This window comes from Lampetra fluviatilis, chromosome 15, assembly GCF_964198595.1.
Source record: "Lampetra fluviatilis chromosome 15, kcLamFluv1.1, whole genome shotgun sequence".
Taxonomy (NCBI): domain Eukaryota; kingdom Metazoa; phylum Chordata; class Hyperoartia; order Petromyzontiformes; family Petromyzontidae; genus Lampetra; species Lampetra fluviatilis.
This window is the reverse complement of record NC_136289.1, coordinates 983,088-1,006,344: the sequence shown is the minus strand read 5'-3', so window position 1 is coordinate 1,006,344 and position 23,257 is coordinate 983,088. Positions and strand designations below refer to the sequence as shown.

Below are 23,257 nucleotides of genomic sequence, written 5' to 3'. Positions count from 1 at the left end.
AGATGGGAAATCGTTGGAAGCTGGGCTGCGGGGTTCAAGAGGAGGCACGGAGTTTGGGAGGCACGGATGTCACGTGCCAGTGGGCTGTCAACAAACTGATTCTCCTGCAGGGCTACAAGGTTTCTTCGCTAGAAATCCAGAGGCAGAGATCACAGGATACCTGGAGCCACAGTGTGCTCCTGGTGAAAGTGTGTCTGTGATTAACAACCACGTTGTATGTGACACTGAAGCGGGATGCGAATTATCCGTGCTGTGGTGAGAGTTTTGTGGATAACCCGCCTTGCAAATCAAATGTTTGCAAATACAAGGCATTATTCCGTACCATTCCACCAATAATTATTACACTTGTAATCGATATTTAGTTTGTTGAGCATTTAATCATGTGTTGTCAATTCTCGGCAGAATTGTGGTAGTTGCCGCAGCAATTCATCTGTAAACCAATGCTTATCTAAACAAATACCCCACAAACAGTTTGAAGAAACATCATCATGCAACACGAAAACGAAGCTCAGACTGCAGTTTCATAATCCATCCACATTTTTTTAATCCATTGGCCTGGTGCATGCATTTTCCAATCGGTAGCAACGGAACAACATTCTCGGCAGGATGCCCCATCGACTATCCCTTCTTGGCCAGAAGGAAGAAGAAGCCACTCAGGTCACTGAGGTCAACCTCGAGGCTTTGGGGTCGCGGGAGCACACGGAACGTGTCAACCTGCAAGCCTGCCGCGTGCACGGCAGCGCGCACCACATCCTCACTCAGGGGCAGCGCTGCGAAGCTCTGCTCCGCCACGTAGTAGACCGTTTGACCCAGAGCCCCGATGAGCACAAACCACCCGCCCGGCACCAGCAGCGCGGCCACGTTGCGGAGCGCCGCACGGAAGCTGAGCTCCGTGTCGCACGCGCACTCCAGGCAGAAGGACGACTGCACGACGTCGAACGGCGCCGGCTGCTCGGGGTGGACGATGTTGCTCTGCAAGACGTCACAGGGCAGCACGTGCTTGATCGCACGCCGCAGCCTCTCTGCCCTCGCCTTCTCCTGTCCTCTGCACAAGTGGGAACGCAGAGAGCATGGGTTCAGCGGGTGAATGGCCTTTAGTATTGGACGGCAGGGTAGCGGAATGGTAACCTCTGTGATTCACAGCAAGAGGCACCTGGGTTTGATTCCCGACTCGGACGCCTTTCTGGTGTGGAGTTTGTATGTTCTACTGTGGTTTTGCATGGGTTCCCTCCAGGATCTCCGGTTTCCTCCCATAACGAATATACAATGTAGTAACACATCGATTTACGCCCTCCCGTGTCACATACTTTCTCTGCAACGTACTCAATTTATTGATTAACAAGTCCCATATTACATGCTGTGTACCTCGTCATAACACACTCGATATTAACGAACTTAACCATTCGGCCCCAATTATTTTTTTACGCTCAAGTGTTAGTGCCGCTACAATCTACTCATTGGTTCTTTCGGTAAAGTCACGTAGGTGAAAATAAAAATAAAATAAAAATACACTCTCTTTCATGTGCACTCTACTCTACTATTTGTTTCCCCCACATACTGTTTTTTTTATGGCGACTATTTTGTTTCCAAGTGTAAACGATTTTACATGATAAACAACTATTAATACATATAACAGAATAGACGTAGTAATATATCTTAATACATTACTAATACATACTTACTTTGCATACCAAATGTTGTACAGTATATATGCGCAATTAATTACTGAGCATCCTCTGTCAAGGAACTGTACCACGCTAAGATCCACCAAAAATACTTCGATTTAAGTTCTGCTTTTCAGGAACGCATCCTGGGCATAAACAGGGGTATGCCTGTAACTAGCAATGACCAAACATCACAATGCCGAAAACATTTTTACTGAAAATTAACTCAATTGAGGCTACAAATAGTAACATCGCCCCTTACTGTGAAAACTTGGCAGTGGCCTCACGAACAAGTATTGGGGCGGCACTGTGAGGCTTCCCTGGGCAAGCAAGCATAATCATGATACAATCATACACATAGGTATTGTTTTCTGATGGTGGCTTCAACAGGCGAGCTGTTTGCACGGACGCATTGCCACACGACCGGAATGAGAGAGGTGAGGAACGCCATTCGGACCACATGTTTGTTGCATCACATCCACCAAACCTCGTCCTCGCTAACCTGGCATTGCACATGTGTGCAATGCATGTTTAACTATATTTGAACTACATTCCTGTAAAGTATCTAACCAATGCTTTTTAACATGTCAAGACAAATTTTGATTTAAAGCTTTCGTGACTGCAGGGATTAATATTCTTGGTTCTTTCTTGTAAAGTCACGTAGAAGGGAAATAATAAAATAATATTAATACTGTATTATAATTATATTATTTTATAATATAAAGAACCAAGAATATGTCAAGACAAGTCCACTTATGTATAAGTAGATGACGTCTATGATATCTGTTCTGGAGACGGACGCTTTATTTAAGCTGGGAGAACGCAATGAGCTATGAAGCTCATTCTCAGAGACCTCAAACCCAAAGATGCGTGAAATAGTGGAATATTACAGAGGAACAATACGTAAACTCTAACAAAACTCTAACAAAACAGAATTACGTAGAAAAAAATGAACAGCAATCATTACAAATAATACAAAAAAAAGAATTTAGTGATGCAATGAAAACAATCTTCGTCTGGCAAGGCCCGGGCCCAGATGGCTTCCCTGTTGAATTCTGTAAAGGCGGTGTGGACCCAAATGACTGCGGACCTGCTCGAGGACATCAATGCAGCTTTCTCCCTAAGGTGGTCTTCTGAGTTCCATGAACGAAGCTAGAATCTCGGTTATGCACAAGCCTAACACCCAACCAGAACTGGTAGGAAACTATAGGTCAATCTCATTGTTAAATTCCAACTATAAGTTACTCGCTAAAATGTTGGCAAAGGGGGGGGAGGCTCAAATATAATTTTTTTCGGAAACAGGGAAAATAAATAAAAGTGTTTGTTCACTATGACCACCAGGTGGCGCAGTAAAAGACATCATCAGAGAGGATGTTCTGTGACACGTGGACTGAGAGCGGAGCGTGGCATTCTCCTACGTACAGACTTCGAGTTGGGAGTTAGAGAATAAAAGTGAATCTGCCATGGAGAAGTCTTCGCGTCCATCCTTGTGAGCACGTCAACCCCCGAGTTCACTTACAAATTCATTCTAAAATAATTAGTAGTGCAGCCACCGAACTGAACATACATGCTATGGGAGCTGAGAGGGCCGAAGGTGACGGCTTGCTGGCTGTCTCTGTCACGAGGTGGGGTTTGGAGGCAGGATGGGCGACTGAAGGAGGAAAGATCGTCTGTCCTAGGGGCCGTCCATAAATGGCGTCACGCGATTTTGGACGATTTTGGACCCTCCCCCCCGCTTCGACACACGGCGTCACAAAAAGTCAGACCCCCCCTCAAATATGACGTCACAAAGCTCTGCCCCCCCCCCCCCCCCCAAAAAAAAACACATGCTTCAAATCGCTTTAAACTATTGTCATTGTAGTGCGTATTTAATGTGCGGCTGCACTCTGATGATGTAGGAGAGAACATTTATTAAAAAGTCTATTTAATTAAGTAGAACGTGTTGTCTATATTTATTTAAAGTTGCGCATTTTGATGTGACGTCACATTTCTCAAACCCCCCCCCCCATCGTCACAAATGTCTGACCCCCCCCCGCCCTAGGTGCGTGACATCATTTATGGACGGCCCCCTAGCTTGCGAGCAGTGGGGTTCTTTTCTATAATTTCTGAAACACCGCGGCACACCTGGGAATTTCAGCACACCAGTTGCGAAGCCCTGACCGATAGCTAACATTGCTGCCGTCCCTGCACAGTTCTGTGCTAGTGCACGGCGTGCATGCCGGCTGGTGTTGCCACCCACTGGGTTCCCTGCAGATGGCAGGCGTAGCGGATGTAGGAGTCCCAGTTGTAGGCGCTGGGGTCGTCTGCACGCCACAGCTCCACCTCGCGGCGGTTGGCGGGCGTGAAGTCGGCCATGGTGATCTCGCAGATGCTGTCGCAGGCGAAGAGCAGCTGGTGGATGGTGGGGCCGCAGCCCACATCCAGCATCCTGGTCCCCTTCACGGGCCCTGTGCCACACGCACGCACGAACCCCCGGCACGAGGATGAATAACAAACAAACGCAACACATTCGTCAATAACACCGGCTGCAGACAATTATGTAATAGCCGCGTGACATGGCATTATCAAGCACCTCCGATTAGCACGGTTGGATACATACGGTGTGAAAAAAGTTCAACATACATTGAACTTACTCGAATTGGCGATGTAAAGAAATTGGGTCCGCTAAAGTTATGCCACCTTAGGCGGTACCGACGAATGAGAATATCTGGGCAGGTCTCGTGGACTAACGGTGAAATGTTGTTTAAGTTCAAGTTAATTTATTAGGTATAGCCCTGTGAGCCATTCGGCTCTTGAATCGGGTGCAACCGCAACAAACAAAAAACAAAAACATGAACAAGAAACCATCTTAAAATGACTATGTGACTATGTGCAAACTGAAAATCCAGGAAAAAAATGCAAAAATTCCATTAAAAAACACCGTACACCAACGCTGTGTGCAAAAATCCCAGTTGAATGCAAGACAAACAACAATAACCACAAGACAACTTAGATTAAGGCCATCAGTCTAACTCTGTACTACAACTAACAAACATGGCCAAACCAAAAAACTTTTAGAAATCACCAAAATAAAGCCATAAAAGCAATGGAACAGTGATCATAGGAACTGTGACCGAATTTTCACAATAAACGACACCTCCAGAGGAGTGGGGCATTGACACCACAACTAAACTCCACTGAGAAGATGGCTGACAAGAAGCGTGGGAACCCCAAATCGTGCCTCCCAGCGAACTCCCCTTCTCGTGCTAGTTGCACCAGGACTGTGTCCTGCATCTACGATGCAGGACACTGCGTGTTGGCCGCGACACACGAGCAGCCTTACCCTTGATGTAGGCCTCGTGCAGACACTGCATGTTGAACATAGCCACCTCCTCCACGCCGCTATTGTCGCCAATGCGCAGCGGCTCGTAGTACTTCTCCAGGTAGGCGCGTGCCGAGAAGAGCGAGTGGTAGTCTCGGTGTGGTTTGCCTTTAGCCTGTGCAGCCATTATCCTCCTTGCTCTGCCAACGGCAGCAGAGTGTGCGAATGCAATCATCAACCTTTTTTGTTTGCCCACTGCAAAGGGCCACGATGCCCCCCATCAACATCAGAACCAGCAGTTGGGCTAGTTTGTCGCACCCCACTTAAAGCTGGTTTCCGCAGAAATGTTCATGATGTCCACGTCACACCTGTATTAACAGACAACTGCCTGTGTAATTGCCAAACACCAAGAGAAATCATCACAATCATACATTTGCAGCATGAAGTTCAATGAAACAAATAAAACGGTTGTTGGTGAAGCAGTGGCGCAGTGATTCGCACACTGAGCTCGTTGACCTGAGTTCCATTCCTGGACATGGCTTACATATAACAATAGAACTAGTCCTGTCCCCTCTACCAACTGTCCCAACCCATACCATGGCTGAGCGTATCGAGGTATTAATCCAGCAGTGGATTGACAAATGGCTGTAAAACTTGTTGTAGGACCTGCCTTTTATACCATAGTAGGGTTATGATTCACACCTCCAGCCCTCTGGTTATTCAATAACGATATGCCCCATTCAAGCTCACTATTTGGTTTAGGAAAAATGTGTATGTTGCGGGAAATGTAATCGCCTCTAGTGGCCGAATGGATCACACAAAACCTTAATATACAAAATACTATATATGACCTGAAAATATATAATCTTATGAATGCAATATCAGTTGTGTGCATTGAGCTCGGAGTATGGCTGTTGGTAAATTCAAGCAAGGCTACACCACTCGGATTGAGAAAAAAACGTGAACTTCTTCTTGGTTATTTCGGTAAAGTCACGTAGAAGGGAAATAATCAATAATAATAAATAAAACATAACACAAATAATACAAATAAAAACATAATAACATAATAATTGATTTAATGTTTTTTTTTTCCCTTCTACGTGACTTTACCGAAAGAACCAAGAAGATGAATCCCTGCAGTCACGAAAGTTTTAAATCGGAACGTGAACTTGTTCTTTCTCATACTCTTTGGGTCTTGCGGTAAAGTCACGTAGATAGGTTCAAAGACAATAAAAACTAAGTAATATTTTAAAAATACTTTTTTAAACACGCTTAAATGAAATGTACCGTACTCGTAATGGCAGAACTCCACGACTCCAGGAAGTGGCCCCGAAGCTTGCCCTAACGCAAGTGGCCGTGGGCAATTATAGACGCACCACTAATGTCATTCAACCACAGAGTCACGCTAGCCGTCACTGTCAGCCTCTGGATATAGTCCAATCAGCGTCATGTCACGTTCTGTGGAGTACCGCCTCTTTTTGGGCGATTTCACTACGGCTGAGAATCTCCCCGAGTGGCCCCATAGACTTACATTCAAAGATGTTTTTTTTCGAACGGGGGCGCTGCAATGCATTCTCTATGGCTTCCGTGAGGGCATGCACTAACGTGCTTACGTCATCATACGTGCTAACGTCATCATACGTAAGCACGTTTCATCCAACAATATAATTTATCGCCACCTAGTGGAATCTTTAATAAATAAACTTGAGTGGTTTGTTTTAATAGTGAGTATATATACAAACAAGATGTATTGTAAGAGTCACTTTATTTTTCATTAATATTAAAGAAGTGAAGTTGCCTTTACATGCTTAAGCTGTTAATTTATTCATTGCATGTGTGGGCCTTATCAATCATCCAGACATTTGCCCCCCCTGAGAGATTTCAAAGACAATAAAAACTAAGTAATATTTTAAAAATACTTTTTTTAAACACGCTTAAATGAAATGTACCGTACTCGTAATGGCAGAACTCCACGACTCCAGGAAGTGGCCCCGAAGCTTGCCCTAACGCAAGTGGCCGTGGGCAATTATAGACGCACCACTAATGTCATTCAACCACAGAGTCACGCTAGCCGTCACTGTCAGCCTCTGGATATAGTCCAATCAGCGTCATGTCACGTTCTGTGGAGTACCGCCTCTTTTTGGGCGATTTCACTACGGCTGAGAATCTCCCCGAGTGGCCCCATAGACTTACATTCAAAGATGTTTTTTTTCGAACGGGGGCGCTGCAATGCATTCTCTATGGCTTCCGTGAGGGCATGCACTAACGTGCTTACGTCATCATACGTGCTAACGTCATCATACGTAAGCACGTTTCATCCAACAATATAATTTATCGCCACCTAGTGGAATCTTTAATAAATAAACTTGAGTGGTTTGTTTTAATAGTGAGTATATATACAAACAAGATGTATTGTAAGAGTCACTTTATTTTTCATTAATATTAAAGAAGTGAAGTTGCCTTTACATGCTTAAGCTGTTAATTTATTCATTGCATGTGTGGGCCTTATCAATCATCCAGACATTTGCCCCCCCTGAGAGATTTTGCAGGAGCCGCCACTGCAACAGAGGAATCCAAAACTGCAGCAATCACTGCTGAACTGCACAGATTGTACATTATTTGCATATCAATAGATGAACGTCTAGGTGATTGTGTTCAGTAGCAGCAGTATTATACGTAACATGTATGAACAATATCTCCAGATAGTTTGTGTATTATATAGTAAAAGGCAACTTTTTTTTTATACTGCAAGAGTTGCTTTGTAGTCTGGGCCAGAACTGTGCAGTAAAGGAACTCGTTACACAACGTGGAACTTATTTTGATGGTGATCTCAGAAAAGCACAGCACAGTTTGATAGCACATACGGAATCTCACATTCATGATCACCGACAAACAGGGTAACATTTTATTATTTTTACTTTGTCTATAAGTTTTATTTTCATCATCAGCATCTATTGCCCATTATTCCTCGAGATAAACATAAATAAATTAGATGTCCCTCGTGTGATTGTAAACAGAACATTTATTCGTATATTTTAAACGTATACCAATTACAAATACGAATATGAGGATTATAATGATCATAGAAGAACCTTGTACTAAGCATCGTGTGCAATGCACTCTTACCTGAATCTCCTTCTTCAGCTGGATGTGAGATGACAGAGCGGGCGTGCTTTTATAGCGCTCAGTGCTATCACCAGATGCACTGAGATAGCAATCGGCAGATCCTTACGGCAGAAGCCGTGAGTGCAATCTAACTACAACAGTTTTATCTCTGCGTGGTTATCTCTTGGATAAGTGCTGTGAGGTGTGTGCTTTGAAAACATCACCACCAGGGAGACCAAAGCGGCCGCGCGTGGTGCTGGCTACCTACCTTGTGTGCTGTTCATGCCTTAAGAGGTGCTCGCTAACATAGGCCGTAAGGTGAAGACGTTTTACGTTTAATCCCGTTCCCATATATGGGGCACTAAATTCTTTTCATTCTAATAAAAAGATCTATTGTTTTTGGGAGTGAAAATAAAAGTTCTCCATGTGTAATCCTGCAGTTTACTTTTTATTACTGTTTAAAGTCGGCAATATTTCTTTCCTCGCGAAATCATATCTTGATCATCAGTGATGAGGCTTCGCGGAACAATCGTCACGTGCTTCCCACTAGACCAATAAGGTGGCCGCTTTTTTGGGACGACAGGTAAACAGTCCAAGATGAAAACGGACAAGTACATTCCTGTGAGAGGCAAACGCCAGAAGGACCATCTTTCACAGGCAGAAACGTCAGCAGGTAGGTCAAAACAAAACACACACACAAACACACACACACACGTTTGAACTTTTATTCCCTTATGCTGGGTACCATGGCTAACTTTCAATTACAATTACATAATTTATGTAATGTTTATTTTACAGTCAGAGACAGATTTGCATTGTTTTGCATAAAGCTACAGCCAGAACACTCAATATTGTTTAACTCTTAACACAGTTTTTTATTAGTTTAATTCGTATTTATTTATTTACAGGCAAGTTGCTGAAAGCTGCTGAGATGAAGGAAGACACTAGCATTCTTGTGCATATTCGAGACAAAGACGGTGTGTCTCTGGAGGTGCGATACCACAAGTCCTGTTATAGACAGTACACCAGGTTCTTGACAAAGTCTAGTGCATCAGTTACTGTGACCTCAGAAGAATAGTGAGTTATTAATATTTTATATTATTAAATAATAATTAATAATTCCCTCACATTTTCGCATTTCAAAAGTAAAGCATTGACCGTGTATATTGTCGATTTGTCTGTAAACACAGTCTTGACTGCATAACTATTGCACCAGTAATTCAAAATGAAAAAATGTTTAGTGATTTGTTAAGGTAGAAGAAACTAGAAATAATTTTCTTGCTGAAGAATAAAAAAAATCTCAAATCACTTTGTCAGGTTTCGATTCGCTACTATTTATACTACATTTAAAATTGAAGCCATTGTGCAATAGTTATGGCACATACAGTAATACATCTTTTCTGTTTTTAATGTGTTTTCTTTTCAGAAATGAGCCAACCTTCGATGCCAGCTACAAGATCTTCTGTGACAGGATCATCCGCCATAGAATAATTGTAAACCAAGAGGTGTTGACAATGACTCAGCTAAGAAGGATATTTTTAAATCTGGTGAAAAAACATGAAGATCTTGATGCTTCAAACTACAGGTAATTTGAATACCACAAATGTCTTTTGAATCTTTGGAAAGAACGTTTATGCAACATTATTTTTCTAACAAAAATGGAATTCATAATAATCATAATCATATTTTATAACGTGTAGAATCTGTTAACAGTGTATTTTAACTTAAAACAAATTCAGTGTGAATATATCTTTATTTATACCATTGTGATCATCTTTCACTCTATCTTTTTGATTCAGGCAGGATAAATTGAAGAGGAGGTTGGCCCATGATTTCCCCCAGCTGGTGTTTCACTCCCCCAAGAAGCGCAACATAAGTGAGATGGTTTTCGTTGAGACATTGTCTGCAGATAAGCTGATAGACAGGCTACCTCATCCATCAGGTACGGAAACAACAGAGTCAACTGAGGTAACTAGCGAAAGTGACTGTGAAAACAGGGCTAGTGCAAAAGCTGGTCCACAAAGACCAAGTTCAATGGCCTCCATCAATACTGCGGAGGACACGAGGACACTTTACAGTGCGGCATTAATATTAAAGATGCTTCTGTGTGACTCCCGGTATGAAATGCCCGTGGCCACCCACATCAGATGACCTAAATGTGAGTGAGGCAAAATCTGCCCTTCCAATTGAACTGTACAATCTGATTTCCTGGATTATTGGTGCAACTGAGGAACCAACACTGGCCCATTATGTTGATATTCCAGATGATTTGAACCTAAAAGTGATATCTATCTGTCAAGACATTGTGTATCTTGCATCTAAGGGTCGGAGGCAGACCCCTAAGTGATTAGACTATGTGAATTTCACACATGCATGTCCTACCTGAGCATTCTAGGAAAAAGGTTTGGAGATGCAGGACTGCAAGACATACTCATTGAGTCCGAAGTTGTTGCCCCAGGATCCATCAATGGAGTGATCAGTGGTCATCATTACAACCGCAGCATGAGGGCACACAAACTTCTGTATGAGAGTCTGCAACGCATCAGACTTCTCACCTTCTTAGATTATCTGTCACCAGAGGAGAGATATGAGTGTCTGGATGTCATCAATGAGATCAAATGTGCATTCCCGGACAGAACAATGGATGTTTTGTGTGCAAATGAGAGATTGAGGGAGGTGAATTATTTGACCACCTCAACATTAATGCGCACTATTAGAACTTTATTGAGATCGTGAGGCTGCTCTTTGGTGGTCTGTATCTTGTTTTTTGCCCAGTTTATTTTCATGCCAAATGAGAAACTTTATTTTGTATGATCTGCAGTGCAAAGAGTAACACTTAAAGCATTCCAGCTAGCAGTTCAGAAAAGAGGAATATCCCCATATTTCAGACAGGAAATTGACAGCTTGATTCTATGCTGAACAACTTACCTGTGTGAAGCTGTATTTTTTTTGCTGTAATTGCCATTACAAGCAAATACAGGTCAAAGCTAAACCTTAAACCAGACCTCTGGCTGGAATTAACCAAACCGGCTGAAATGAACCAAGATTTCCCCAGACATCCCTCACATTAAGACACCCCCAAAATGCCAAAAGGATTTCTGTAGGGGGTACAGTCTTTTAGGTAACGCGGTAGTTGCATTCCTCAAGAACACCGCGTTATGGGAAAATCGCGTTTTAATAATTAATATAGGGTACAGTCTGTGATAACACATGAGATGCGTATCCAGGCTGAACAAAGACTGATGTGCGTGGGTAGCATCTATAAGCATCCCACTTTGTGTTATGCTACGACGAGGCAGCTGTAAAACCGCTTGTTCCTGCTCGCGCGACGCAGTTCTGTTCATTAAATCGCATTGTATCCAATTCCCAATGCATGGTAAACGAATATTCGGAAGTGACCGCATTTTGATAGCAATTAATCTAAAAAAATATTTCGTGGTATTCATAAATTATGTTCCATTAGTTTAATAATGGAAAGTGTTAGGGTAGATATTCGATGAAATTAAATAATCATAGAAATGCAGAGCATATGTTTCGCAATACGATACAAGGTTGCGATAGAAAACGAATAACAGCGTGATACAGTACCAAGAGAAAACGAACTTGCAATCGGATAGAAGAGGCACAACTTTCTGGCGATGGGATTTTATTTTGATTTTGGGGGAAAAATTTCAATTTCCGACATATGGAAAATCCTGGTTACAGATCGATATTGGGAACATAACGCTTCCATAACCCAGGGACTCCCTGTATTTAATCGGATTTTAAAAAAACCTGGCATGCTTGTGGTAACTCATCAGTAAATTGATACTCATTTCAACAAAGTTTCATAAAACATCACAACAAAAAACGAATCTCACACTACAGTTTCATAATCTAAAATGTTTTTATTCATTGGCCTTGTGCATGCATTTTACAAATCAGTAGCAATTGAACAACATGCTCGGCAAGATGCCTCATCGACTATCCCTTTTTGGCCAGAAGGAAGAAGAAGCCGCTTATGTCACATAGGTCATCCTCGAGGCTTTGGGGTCGTGGGATCACACGGAACGTGTCAACCTGCAAGCCCGCTGCGCTCACAGCAGCGCGCACCATATCCTCACTCAGGGGTAGCGCAGCGAAACTCTGCTCAGCCACAACAAAGACCGTCTGGTCTAGGGCCCCGATGAGCACGAGCCACCCGCCTGGCACCAGCAACGCGGCCATGTTGCGGAGCGCCGCACGGAAGCTGAGCTCCGTGTCGCACGCACACTCCAGGCAGAAGGACGACTGCACGACGTCGAACGGCGTCGGCTGCTCGGGGTGGACGATGTTGCTCTGCAAGACGTCACAGGGCAGCACGTGCTTGATCGCACGCCGCAGCCTCTCTGCCTTCGCCTTCTCCTGTCCTCTGCACAAGTGGAAACGCAGATACAGAGCATGGGTCCAGCGGGTGAATGGGCTTGTGTATTGTATGGAAGAGTAGCGTAATAGTCTGTGATTCACAGCAAGTGGCTCCTGGATTTGATTCCCGACTCGGGGGCATTTCTGGTGCGGGATTGTATGTTATACCTCTTTATTCTACGGGTTTCCTCCAGGTTCTCCAGTTTCTCTCATCCCTAATAAAACAATGTAAGAATAAAAGGCCAAATACCCCAATGCAAACAAATTATCTGCAAATGAATTGGGATGACATGCGGAAAAATCGCCCACTATTCCAAAAACTTGGCAGCACCCTCCTGAAAATGAGTCTTGAGGCTTAGGTGAAGCTTTCTTGGGCTACCAAGCATAATAATGATCGGTAAAATGTACAGGCAATTCTCGACTTATGAACACATGACTTACAAAGATTCGCACTTATGAACCAGCTTGCATGAGATTGTTTTTAATGTCAACTAAAACGCGAACTCGCACGTGCAAACTGAACTGCGGAACAATTTTGTCAAGCCGAGCGATCCTCCTTGAGATGTAATGAGTCAGACTTGCGCTGGGAGTCGATCTATCAACGTTTATTGGGCACATACACAGTTAACCTGATGTTATAGCGGGTGCAGCAAAATCCATGAGTTGTCAGCTCCACAACATCGCAGTAGAATGTCTAAAAATTATCAACAAAATTTTTAAAACACGAAATATCCGAACGAATCGAAATTACAAACCAAATAACACTATAACAATCCAAATAACATCCGTGTGTATATGCGTGGGATGAATGAATACAAATATATACTATGAATGATATGTACAACATTATTACAGTGAGCTTTGTCGAGTATACGGAATGTATGTGTGTGTGAGAGAGTATGTGTGAGCGTGAGAGACTGCGTGTGTGCATGGTGTATGTGTGGGCTTGTGTGTATGTTTTTGCATGGGTGTGCGGGGGTGTATGTGTGGGTATTTTGTTCCATCAAACACGCCACCCCCACAACTCCGAATTGGTGATGGGGCAGTTGTGGAGATAGTGGAGAGTTTTCCATACCTGGGCAGTGTGCTCATGACCGGCTCCGGTTTGACAGCAGAGGTCTCACTCCAAATCAATCGAGCGGCATTATCTTTTCATTGGCTGCGTAACACTGTGTGGATGCTACATGATCTGTCACTCCACACAAAGCTTCAGGTCTTATCGGCCAAGGTCATGCCCTCTCTTTATACTTGCGAAACATCACCCCCTAATATAACATCTTTGCCGGTTAGAAACATTGAGGCTGGCCTGCCTATGATGCATCATGGGTTTAACCAGGCTGGATTGTGTGAGGAGCTCACAAATCCTTGAAAGATCTGGACAAAGTTTCTCCAGCAGGCAAGTCTGCATTGGCTGGGTCATGTATTCCGCATGGCCAGCCACCACATGCCTAAAAAGCTCTTGTTCAGCTGGATAGAGGTGGCTAAACGAATGTGGCACAGGCTAGAGAAGAGATGGAGTGATGTGATACAAGAAGATGTGAAGCTGAGTGGACTTGCCGATGACTGGTACCAGCGGTGTCAAGATTGGCGTGTGGAGGAGGCTCGTGAAGGATGCTATTGGGCAGTTGGAGGCAGTTGCCCTCCAGCAACAGAGTGCAGAGAAGCGATGCTCACAACAACGAGCAGAGCGCTGGGTGGCTAAAACACAGCAAGTTGGCACAGTAGGGGCCACAAGTGGTGCATTGGCCAGTCATCTTAGTTACTTGACCCATGGCACCTGGGTCTGTCCCATGACCTACCAGTGGGCGTTTAACCCTTCACATGGCCTTAACATGCGTATAGCCTGGCACAAGCGCCATTGTGACGTCACCACCACTTAGTGGTACATGGCAGATGTTGTTGAGCAAAAAAGTCTCTCAGGTGCAGGTCAGATATAAACGGAGCTGCTTCGCTGAGTCCGAATAAAAGGCCCAGGTCAGAAAAGTAGAAATTGAGGTGGGTAACCGACGATCTAATGACCAAAAGTGCTTGGCGGTTATAATAAATAATAACAAAGACGTTCTGAGTAAAAGAAGTAAAAAATTATTTTAAAAAACAACCAAAAACTGCAAAGTTGTGTCAGAGCAAGCAACAAGGCTATCTTCTCTGTAGGCGCCATCTTGTGTGTGTCTGTGTGCAAATATGCGAACTCATTGCGCCCCTTTCGACAAGGAAGGCAGCTTCAGGACTCAAGGTAAGTTAAAATAAAACTGTTGCTTTATTTTATGTTACTTTATATAATATTGTATTTTATTTACTATACAATGTTTATTGTAATATTACATGCAAATGTACAAGATATTCTTATTTTGAGTTTAACAATGCTTGGCTTTTTTATTGAACCGTCACACATTTTTTAACACTGACAGTATGTTCATTTAAATACAGTTCACTGTTGTGTTCTGACTTATGAATGGATATTGAGAATGGAACCCGTTCGTAAGTCGAGGTCTGCCCTATTGTTTTCTCTTGGTCTGCCCTATTGTTTTCTCTTGGTCTGCCCTATTGTTTTCTCTTGGTCGCTTGCAACTGGTGTGCTGTTTTGAAGGACGAATGCTGCAATACTGCAGTGAGAGGTAAGGAACGCTATGCGGACCACATGAGTGTTGTATCACATCAACCACATCTCAACGTGTCCTTGCTAACCTGGCATTTTAAATGTGTGCCACGAATGTATAATTACATTCCTGTACAGCAACTGTATTCGTATCTAACAAATGTCAAAAATGTCCACATGCATGAGTAGATGGCTTTTCTGGTACATTTGATAGACACATTCTATTTAAGCTAGATTAAACCGATGACCTATAAAGCTCTATCTCACAGGTAGAAATAGTGAAAACTTACTGGGGAAATTGCATAGGTAGATACATTAAAGAAGTATACGTAAACACGATCAAAATAATAGGGCATGAATAATAATTATTAAAATAATACAAAGAAAGGATGAATTGCACTTGCAAATTAATTTGTTAAATCACAATTGCATGTAGCAGATGCAAATGTGGCTGTAGTCGACATCAAGTGTGAGTTGAGCATTTATTGATTGTAAATTCACCAAATTGAGAGAGGACAGAAGGAGATTCCACACAGTGGGTATCGCAAGAACAAAGGTTTTGCTACCAAGCTCAATCCTCGTATACATAGTTAAAAAACTATTTGATGTTAATCTCAGAAACCAGACTTGGTATGAATTCGACATCCTGCGTTTGTGTGTCACATGTCCATCATTGCTAATAACTCAAATTGTGCTGTCTGAGATCTCGGCAGTGCCCACTTGGTGATCAGATGCGTTGGGCCACCAACATTTGAAATTTCTGCTGACCATCAAGATGTGATCTAGCTTAGTGCTTTTCAATCTTTTCGCTTCAAGACACTCACTTTCGAAATTGCTCGATCTGTGCGGCACACTGTTTTGCCCAACTGGGGCATGCACGTTTGAAGGAGTTGAGAGGGCCGGTGGTGGGGGCTGACAGCTTATCTTTACGTACTGCACATGCACCACCAATGGGGAGGGGAGGGCAGGAGGTGGAGTGTGGGGGATGGATCGGCCATTGAATGAAGCGGGGACTTTGTTCTTGATTGTGAACAGTGAGGTTCTTTTCCTATAATTTCGAAAATACCGCAGCACACCTGGGGCATTTCTACAGCACACCAGTGTGCCACGGCACACCGGTTGTGAAGCACTGATCTCGCTAACGTTTTCCCATCCCTGTACTGCACTCATGTACGGTATGCATGCTGGCTGGTGTTGCCACCTACTGTGTTCCCTGCAGCTGGCAGGCGTAGCGGATGTGGGAGTCCCAGTTGTAGGCGCTGGGGTCGTCTGCACGCCACAGTTTCACCTCGCGGCGGTTGGCGGGCGTGAAGTCGGCCATGGTGATCTCGCAGATGCTGTCGCAGGCGAAGAGCAGCTGGTAGATGGTGGGGCCGCAGCCCACATCCAGCATCCTGGTCCCCTTCACGGGCCCTGCGCCACACGCACGCAGACCCGGCACCCCCGATTAACACGGTTGGCAACGTGCGGGTGCGAAAGAAGTTCGACAGCATACATACATATTCCTTGGGTCTTTCGGTAAAGCCACAGAAAAAAATCACGACGTTTCGATCGCAACACAAGCAATCGTCATCAGGTGAAATTTGCTGTTTCTTACCTGATGACGATTGCTTGTGTTGCGATTGAAACGTCGTGATATTTTTATTATTATTTTATATCTACGTAGCTTTACTGAAAGACCTAAAGAATTTGAATTTCTGAAGTCACAAAAGCTTTAAGTCAAGATTTAGCATACATACATACATATAAACAAACCACAAAATTGTCAATAATACTGGCCACAGTGAATTATGTGATAACCACGTGGAATGAGTGGGAGGCCTGATCACCAACAACGACGAGACAGCCTCCAGGGAGGAGGTTGGAGCCCTGGCGGAGTGGTGCTAGGACAATACAAATTTCAGGTGGTAGAGACAAGTGATAATTTGGTCTGGTCTCATCGACTAACAGTGAAATGCTGGACAACAAAGCTCAAATGAACCCCAAATCTTGCCTCCCAGTGTTCATAAAGCAGTGTAGGTTTCCTGCGTTCTCTCCTCCCCATGTTAGTTGCACCAGGACTGTGTTGTACATCTACGATGCAGGACACTGCGTGTTGGCCGCGACACACGAGCAGCCTTACCCTTGATGTAGGCCTCGTGCAGACACTGCATGTTGAACATAGTCACCTGCTCCACGCCGCCATTGTCGCCAATGCGCAGCGGCTCGTAGTACCTCTCCAGGTAGGCGCGTGCCGAGAAGAGCGAGTGGTAGTCTCGGTGTGGTTTGCCTTTAGCCTGTTCAGCCATTTTCTCCATGCTCTGCCAAGGACAGTGCAGTGTGCGAACACAATATTCAACTTGCTGTTTAAATTTCGATTTAAAGCTTTCGTGACTGCAGGGATTAATCTTCTTGGTTTTTTCGGTAAAGTCACGTAGAAGGGAAGTAATAAAATAATAAAAAATTTATGTTTTATTTGTATTATTTTATTACTTCCCTTCTACGTGACTTTACCGAAAAACCCAAGAAGATGAACTTGCTGTTTGTTGTCCACTGCAGAGGGGCAAGATTGTGATAATTGCATCTAAGACCCCACCCTGCCCCCATCAACATCAGAACCAGCAGTTGGGCGAGTTATTGGCACCCCACTTAATGCTGGTTGCGGCAGAGGTATGATTTCCACCTCATCTGAAATTACAGACAACTTCCTGTATCATATACAAATTTCAGAAGATAGCAGCACACGTACATTTGCGGCATTGACTTCAAATGAAATAATATAATGGTTGCTGGTAGAGCAGTGGCGCAGTGATTCGTGACCTGAATTGGATTCCTGCCCTTGGCTCACATCTGATATCCATAACTGAGCCTGTCCGATTACCCCACTTTCCCAATCCGCACTCGCCTTTGTGAAATGTGCTCAGCGTGTCGAGGTATTCAACCAGCAGTGAATTGACAAAGGGCTGTCAAATGTGTTGTAGGACCTACCTTATATACTATAGCCAGTAATGATTCACACCCCCAGCCCTTTGGTTATTCAATAATCATATGCCATTCAAGGTCACGATTTAATTGAAGAATGTATTTTCATATTGTGGGAAAGGTCGCCTACATTTCACATATACATTCTGTATACGTAAGCAAAAACAGTCAAACGCATTTGGATAATATGAGCTCGGAGTATGGATAATTATAATTTCATGCATCGCTTTACCCCTTGGATAGAAATACAATCGTGAACTGGTTCTTTCTCATTGCCAATGCACATGAAGTGACTTACCTTGACTGAACATATAAGCTTTATTCTATTTTTTATTAGTTAAGACAAAGTACTTTCAATGCAAGGAAACAAAAACAACACGTGGCCTCGCTCACAGGAAATCTTCTCGAGGTGTTGTTTTGGTAAAAGAGGACAGCGGATGGGAATAGAGGCAGCTCCAAAAGTGGCACCGTTTTGACACCTTCACGTATGGCAAGGGTTTTCATCAAGACATCCACTTCATTATGGGAGATTGTTTACTGCGAGATACATTCAGATCTAAAATGTATTTTAAAGCAAGTATTTTACGTCCAAACATATTATACGAACAATAGCAACTTAAACAAGTTGTATAGGGTCTGTAAATGCATATCATATTAATTAGCAGATTAAGTCGTCGTCCTTTCCTTCGTGATTGTTACTGGTAGGAACCTCCTGGTTACACCAGCCCACAGGGGATTATTGTGTCCGTCGTACAGGGAGGGGCTGGGTGGGGAGGGAGGGGCTGGGTGGGGAGGGGCAGGGTGGGGAGGGGCTGGGTGGGGAGGGTGGGGCTGGGTGGGGTGGGGCTGGGTGGGGAGGGGCTGGTCACCCTGTGGTGCCCTTATAAAACTCAACGTTTAACCTACTCACGCCGGCTTGTGCCCGCCCTCACAGTTGGGCATATTTGCGGAATACACCACGCCGCCGTTGACCCTGGCCATTGACCGAGCAACCCAACGTTCCTACCAGCTCCCTCCGCAGGAATGTGTTATATTGTCACGCAACTCTAAGTTAGCACGAACAACTCTCAGGCAGCACGGGCAAGGGAAGGGGATCCTTGATCCTGGAGAAGAAAGAACTCAGCGTCTGTCCCACCCAGCCTACCCTGTCTCTCTACACCTGGTGGAGGGGGAAGGGAAACCGACATGCAACGACCTCTGCGAGTCACCACATAGCATAAATTGCTGTACAACCTTGCACGTTTGCCATGTTCCACTTTATTTTAAAGAGCTACAATCCATTACTGTTCCTACAAATGCCCAAAGTCTCTAGTTCAATGTCACAAGAACACTCCCCACCCACTTCGAACACAATATACAACCTCAATGCCCACATAAAGCTAAACCATGAAGGTTTCAAACAACGAACAGTATACTCTGGTTCTTTCGGTAAAGTCACGTAGATAGAAAAAATAATGAAAGAAAACACGATGTTTCGGTCGCAACCCAAGCGTCCGTCTTCAGGTGAGAAAAAGAAGACGGGCGCTTGTGTTGCGACCGAAACGTTGTGTTTTCTTTCATTATTTTTTCTATCTACGTGACTTTACCGAAAGAACCACAGAGTATGGGTTCCTGCAGTCACGAAAGCTTCAAATCAAGACGAACAGTATATACAATTACACTGATACGCTGTGTGATGTGCTTCGTGTTTATGTTTACAAAAGAACGGGGAGCTACACCAACGGCACTTTTCCCACATTGGGCCACTCGTACACTTTACACAACACGCGTATCAACATCCGAATGCTAATCACGACCCAAACGCCGAAACAAAGCTAAACCATCTAGGGTTCGTACAACGCACAGTATATACCATACACGCACCGTACCTACACTATGTGCACTACAAACAGCACAGCACAGATACAATACACCACATTGTACATGCACACACCTACCCATTCTCACGCACTCTCTCACCGTTTAATCCACAATACCATACAACAACCATCGTCTTTATTAATCTGCTGTAAGGTGTGGCATTTGAACAAACATACATATTGTGAGTCCCTGCTAGCCTTACCCCCAGTGGCGTAGCTAGGATATTTTGCGCCCGGGGACGAAATATAAAATTGTCGCCCCCCCCCCCGTTTAATCACATACCAAAATGTAATTACATGACACGTAGGCTGTGTGTGGCGGGATATATAAACTTTTAGGTTGAGGTGTAGATTTGTGCAGTCGTTTCAGGCTGCCGCGCCCACCGCAATAAGTAATAATGTAACTATTTCATTTATACCTGATGATGATTGCTTGTGTTGCAATCGAAACGTCGTGATTTTTATTTTTATTTTACTTTTATTAATTTTAATTGTAATTTTTTACCTACGTGATTTTACCGAAAAAACCTAAGAATAATAATGTAACGTTGTAAGCCTCATTTTGGCGCCCCTTTACCTTGGCGCCCGGGGACATATGTAACCCCCTGCCCCCCCCCTAGCTACGCCTCTGCTTACCCCAGCAAAGCTATTACATTTAACAAAGCTTTCTATAAGCTGGGATGCGAGTAGTGAGGGTACACCGCACGTACTGCACTGATTAGGCCCCATACACGTGCAAATTGTGCCACTACCCTCTTTCCTGCTGCAAAACAGCTTCGCTTCCTGAACTCTTAACAGAAGATATATAGACAAAATGGAGATCCCTGATTGGCCGAGTACTGTGGCATCATAATCACCACGCCCATAGCTCAACACAACCAGAGCAACCCAAAACTGAAGCAACCTCTGCTGAACTGCACATATTGTATCTAATTTAGCATATATTCTTTCCTGATGTCCTCTTATCCCCCCCCCATCACAATGTGTGCAGTTACTACTATAGAGTCGATAGATACTACTTTATTCAGTAGATACCACTGTAGAGTGGCCGGGGGATGGTGGGGAGGGGGGGGCAGCCCAGCCCCAGCAGGCCAAGGTGCCACCTCGGCCGGCTGGGCAATCTAGCCAAGGCAGGCGACAGTCCGTGGGACTAGGCTTCATCACAGAACTCTGTAGCGTTAGTAGTACTGTAAAGTCGAGAGATACTACGGCAGAGTCGGTAGATGCTACTGCAGTCAGTACATACTGCTATAGAGTCAGCAGATGTTGCTATAGAGTCAGCAGATACTACTATAGAGTTAGTAGTTACTACTATGGTCAGTAGATACTACTATAGAGTGAGTAGATACTATTATAGATTCAGTAGCTACTACTAAAGTCATTAGATACTACTGTAGAGTCGCTAGAGAGAAGACAAGTTTTGAAATATATTTTCCCCCAGGCAACACTGGGTACTTCCTGCGAGTGAACATATACATGTCTCGTGGATGTGCGGTTGAGCATTATTGTGCATGTTGCACGTCCAAACTGTAGTTCTTATGTCCAGTTCGGTCACTGCACATTTATATTTGTTAAAGATGGTCTGCTAGTGGATCCTGGCATGCAAACAACAATGGACGTGGAGAGTTCTTCACGGTAGGTTCCATTTTATTTTCAAACTCCAACCCCGACCCTGTATGCAATAAGCACAGTAGGCCTCTCGGTTCACAAGTGTGCACTTGTCCATGGCTCAAAACAGATTCCAGCCGCAGTGTTACACTTTTCGCGTACGTGATATACTGTACTAATTTCTAACCTTCCATACTGGATGGGGATGTAAATAAACCCTGATGTGAATTTTTATAGGGGGAGGTCTTGTCTCAGACCCCTACCGAACACCCTATGCCACATATGCAAGATTGTAGGAACAATATCAAGATATCAACAAATGCAACCCAAAACTGCCGGAGTCGCTGTAGTACTGTGCAGTAGATACTGTGGATGAATATCTCGTTGCCATCTTCCATCCCCAACACTCTCCTGCAGTCTCACGCCACACATAAACCTCCAACATCGTCACCATCATCATAAGTGTCACGTTACCCATTAACCAAGAACATTTCTACCCTACACGATGGCGGACTTTTGGGGTGTGTTGGGTTGCACTTGCGTTAGACCACTCGGAGGCCTGACTGTTAGGGATGCCAGCTTTTATTTCCTGTGAGAGCTGACACCAGTCACCCAGTGCAGAGGAGCAAAGCTTGGAAGATGGTTACCACAATAGGGGGTGTACACGTTAAACCCACACTCACCCTATCAGAGCCTACGGCTAGCACGTCTCCCACTCACGCCAACACAATTTAGAGGGTCGTACACCCAACACTGGGACAGCTTCGACTCACAAGTGGTCTGGTGTAGTACGGGCTCTAGTTACCACATCCAGCATACTTACAGAGTCTTGCCCTGGTTACACCATCAAGTGCACTCTCCTTAAGCACTTCCATTGTGGCTCATCGGTAGCTCTTCCTATTCACAGTAGAACCACCCTCCACAAGAAACAAGCATCTTTTACAACATCCCACCCTTCCTGCACTCTACGTTCATTTGAGCAGCCATACACATGCACACCAAGGAGATAACTGCTCCCCAATCTTGATGTGTGGTGCCACGACCGCGGAGCAACTCTGCAAACGCCGCGATCCCCTCCCGGCCCCCGCACTAAAAACACACCGACATGCAGTGCACCCACATAGTGTCCTGGCGGGGGATTGCCTGGCACATCGGGTTTTAATCCGAAGGGCCCCTAGAGGGAGAGTCCCACGGTTTCCCGGTGACAGGAGATTGGCCGACCCTCACAGGACAGGTTACATTGCGGTGCCCCTAAATTGGCTTAAAATTGTATGGGCGCAGAAGGAAAATGTTCCCTGGGCCAACAATATCAAGTTACTCACGGCATTGGAAGAGGCGGAGGGTGGAATATTAGCAAGAAGGGCAGACCAGTAGGTTATAATTAATGAGAATGGGAGAACAATGGGTGAGCAGAGCCGCAGCACACTCCGTGGCACTCCATGTAGACGGCGTAGGTAAGCGCGTGATTGGCTGCGCGGTATGACATCACCCTGGGCCCCGGACGATTTTGAGTCAGTTGTCTACAACCTCTGGGCCGTCACGACCCACTTCCTGCCGTCCTGCCTCTTCAAGCCGCTCACAGCATCCGTGTGATGCCAGCGAGTGCTGCTGCGAGACAATGATTGGGCAAGTCTTCTCTCGTCCTCCTCACTCCGACTCTCTCAGCAACCGTGGGACGCCGCGAGTCCAGCTTCGAGGTACGTGGTAGGATGTTTGTGTAACTGGGTTCATAGGCAGTTAGGCTAGGCTCTCCTCACAAAATTATCCTCCTCCAAGTTGT

General features: G+C 44.5%; 2 protein-coding genes across 2 annotated transcripts; both read right to left on the bottom strand.

Moving 5' to 3' along the window:
• Positions 1 to 393: 393 nt before the first annotated feature.
• On the bottom strand, positions 394 to 6,298 carry LOC144936047 (nicotinamide N-methyltransferase-like). The gene is made up of 4 exons (XM_078862856.1): positions 6,258 to 6,298; positions 4,987 to 5,165; positions 3,904 to 4,111; positions 394 to 1,045 (listed from the first exon to the last, which is right to left on the bottom strand). Exons 2-4 carry the CDS (start codon positions 5,150 to 5,152, stop codon positions 619 to 621), a joined length of 801 nt encoding a protein of 266 aa, XP_078718982.1. The 5' UTR covers positions 5,153 to 5,165; positions 6,258 to 6,298; the 3' UTR covers positions 394 to 618.
• Positions 6,299 to 12,033: 5,735 nt separating this feature from the next.
• On the bottom strand, positions 12,034 to 17,346 carry LOC144936301 (indolethylamine N-methyltransferase-like). The gene is made up of 3 exons (XM_078863397.1): positions 17,172 to 17,346; positions 16,255 to 16,462; positions 12,034 to 12,460 (listed from the first exon to the last, which is right to left on the bottom strand). The coding sequence occupies exons 1-3, from the start codon at positions 17,344 to 17,346 to the stop codon at positions 12,034 to 12,036; spliced, it is 810 nt and encodes a 269-aa protein (XP_078719523.1).
• Positions 17,347 to 23,257: the final 5,911 nt, after the last annotated feature.

Coding starts and splice junctions, on each gene's coding strand:
- LOC144936047 (XM_078862856.1), bottom strand. CDS start 5,152: ATGGCTGCACAGGCTAAAGGCAAACCACACCGAGACTACCACTCGCTC. Junction 4,112..4,986: donor GCACGAGGCCTACATCAAGG/GTAAGGCTGCTC, acceptor CGTGTGGCACAG/GGCCCGTGAAGGGGACCAGG. Junction 1,046..3,903: donor TGCCATCTGCAGGGAACCCA/GTGGGTGGCAAC, acceptor CCACTTGTGCAG/AGGACAGGAGAAGGCGAGGG.
- LOC144936301 (XM_078863397.1), bottom strand. CDS start 17,346: ATGGAGAAAATGGCTGAACAGGCTAAAGGCAAACCACACCGAGACTAC. Junction 16,463..17,171: donor GCACGAGGCCTACATCAAGG/GTAAGGCTGCTC, acceptor CGTGTGGCGCAG/GGCCCGTGAAGGGGACCAGG. Junction 12,461..16,254: donor TGCCAGCTGCAGGGAACACA/GTAGGTGGCAAC, acceptor CCACTTGTGCAG/AGGACAGGAGAAGGCGAAGG.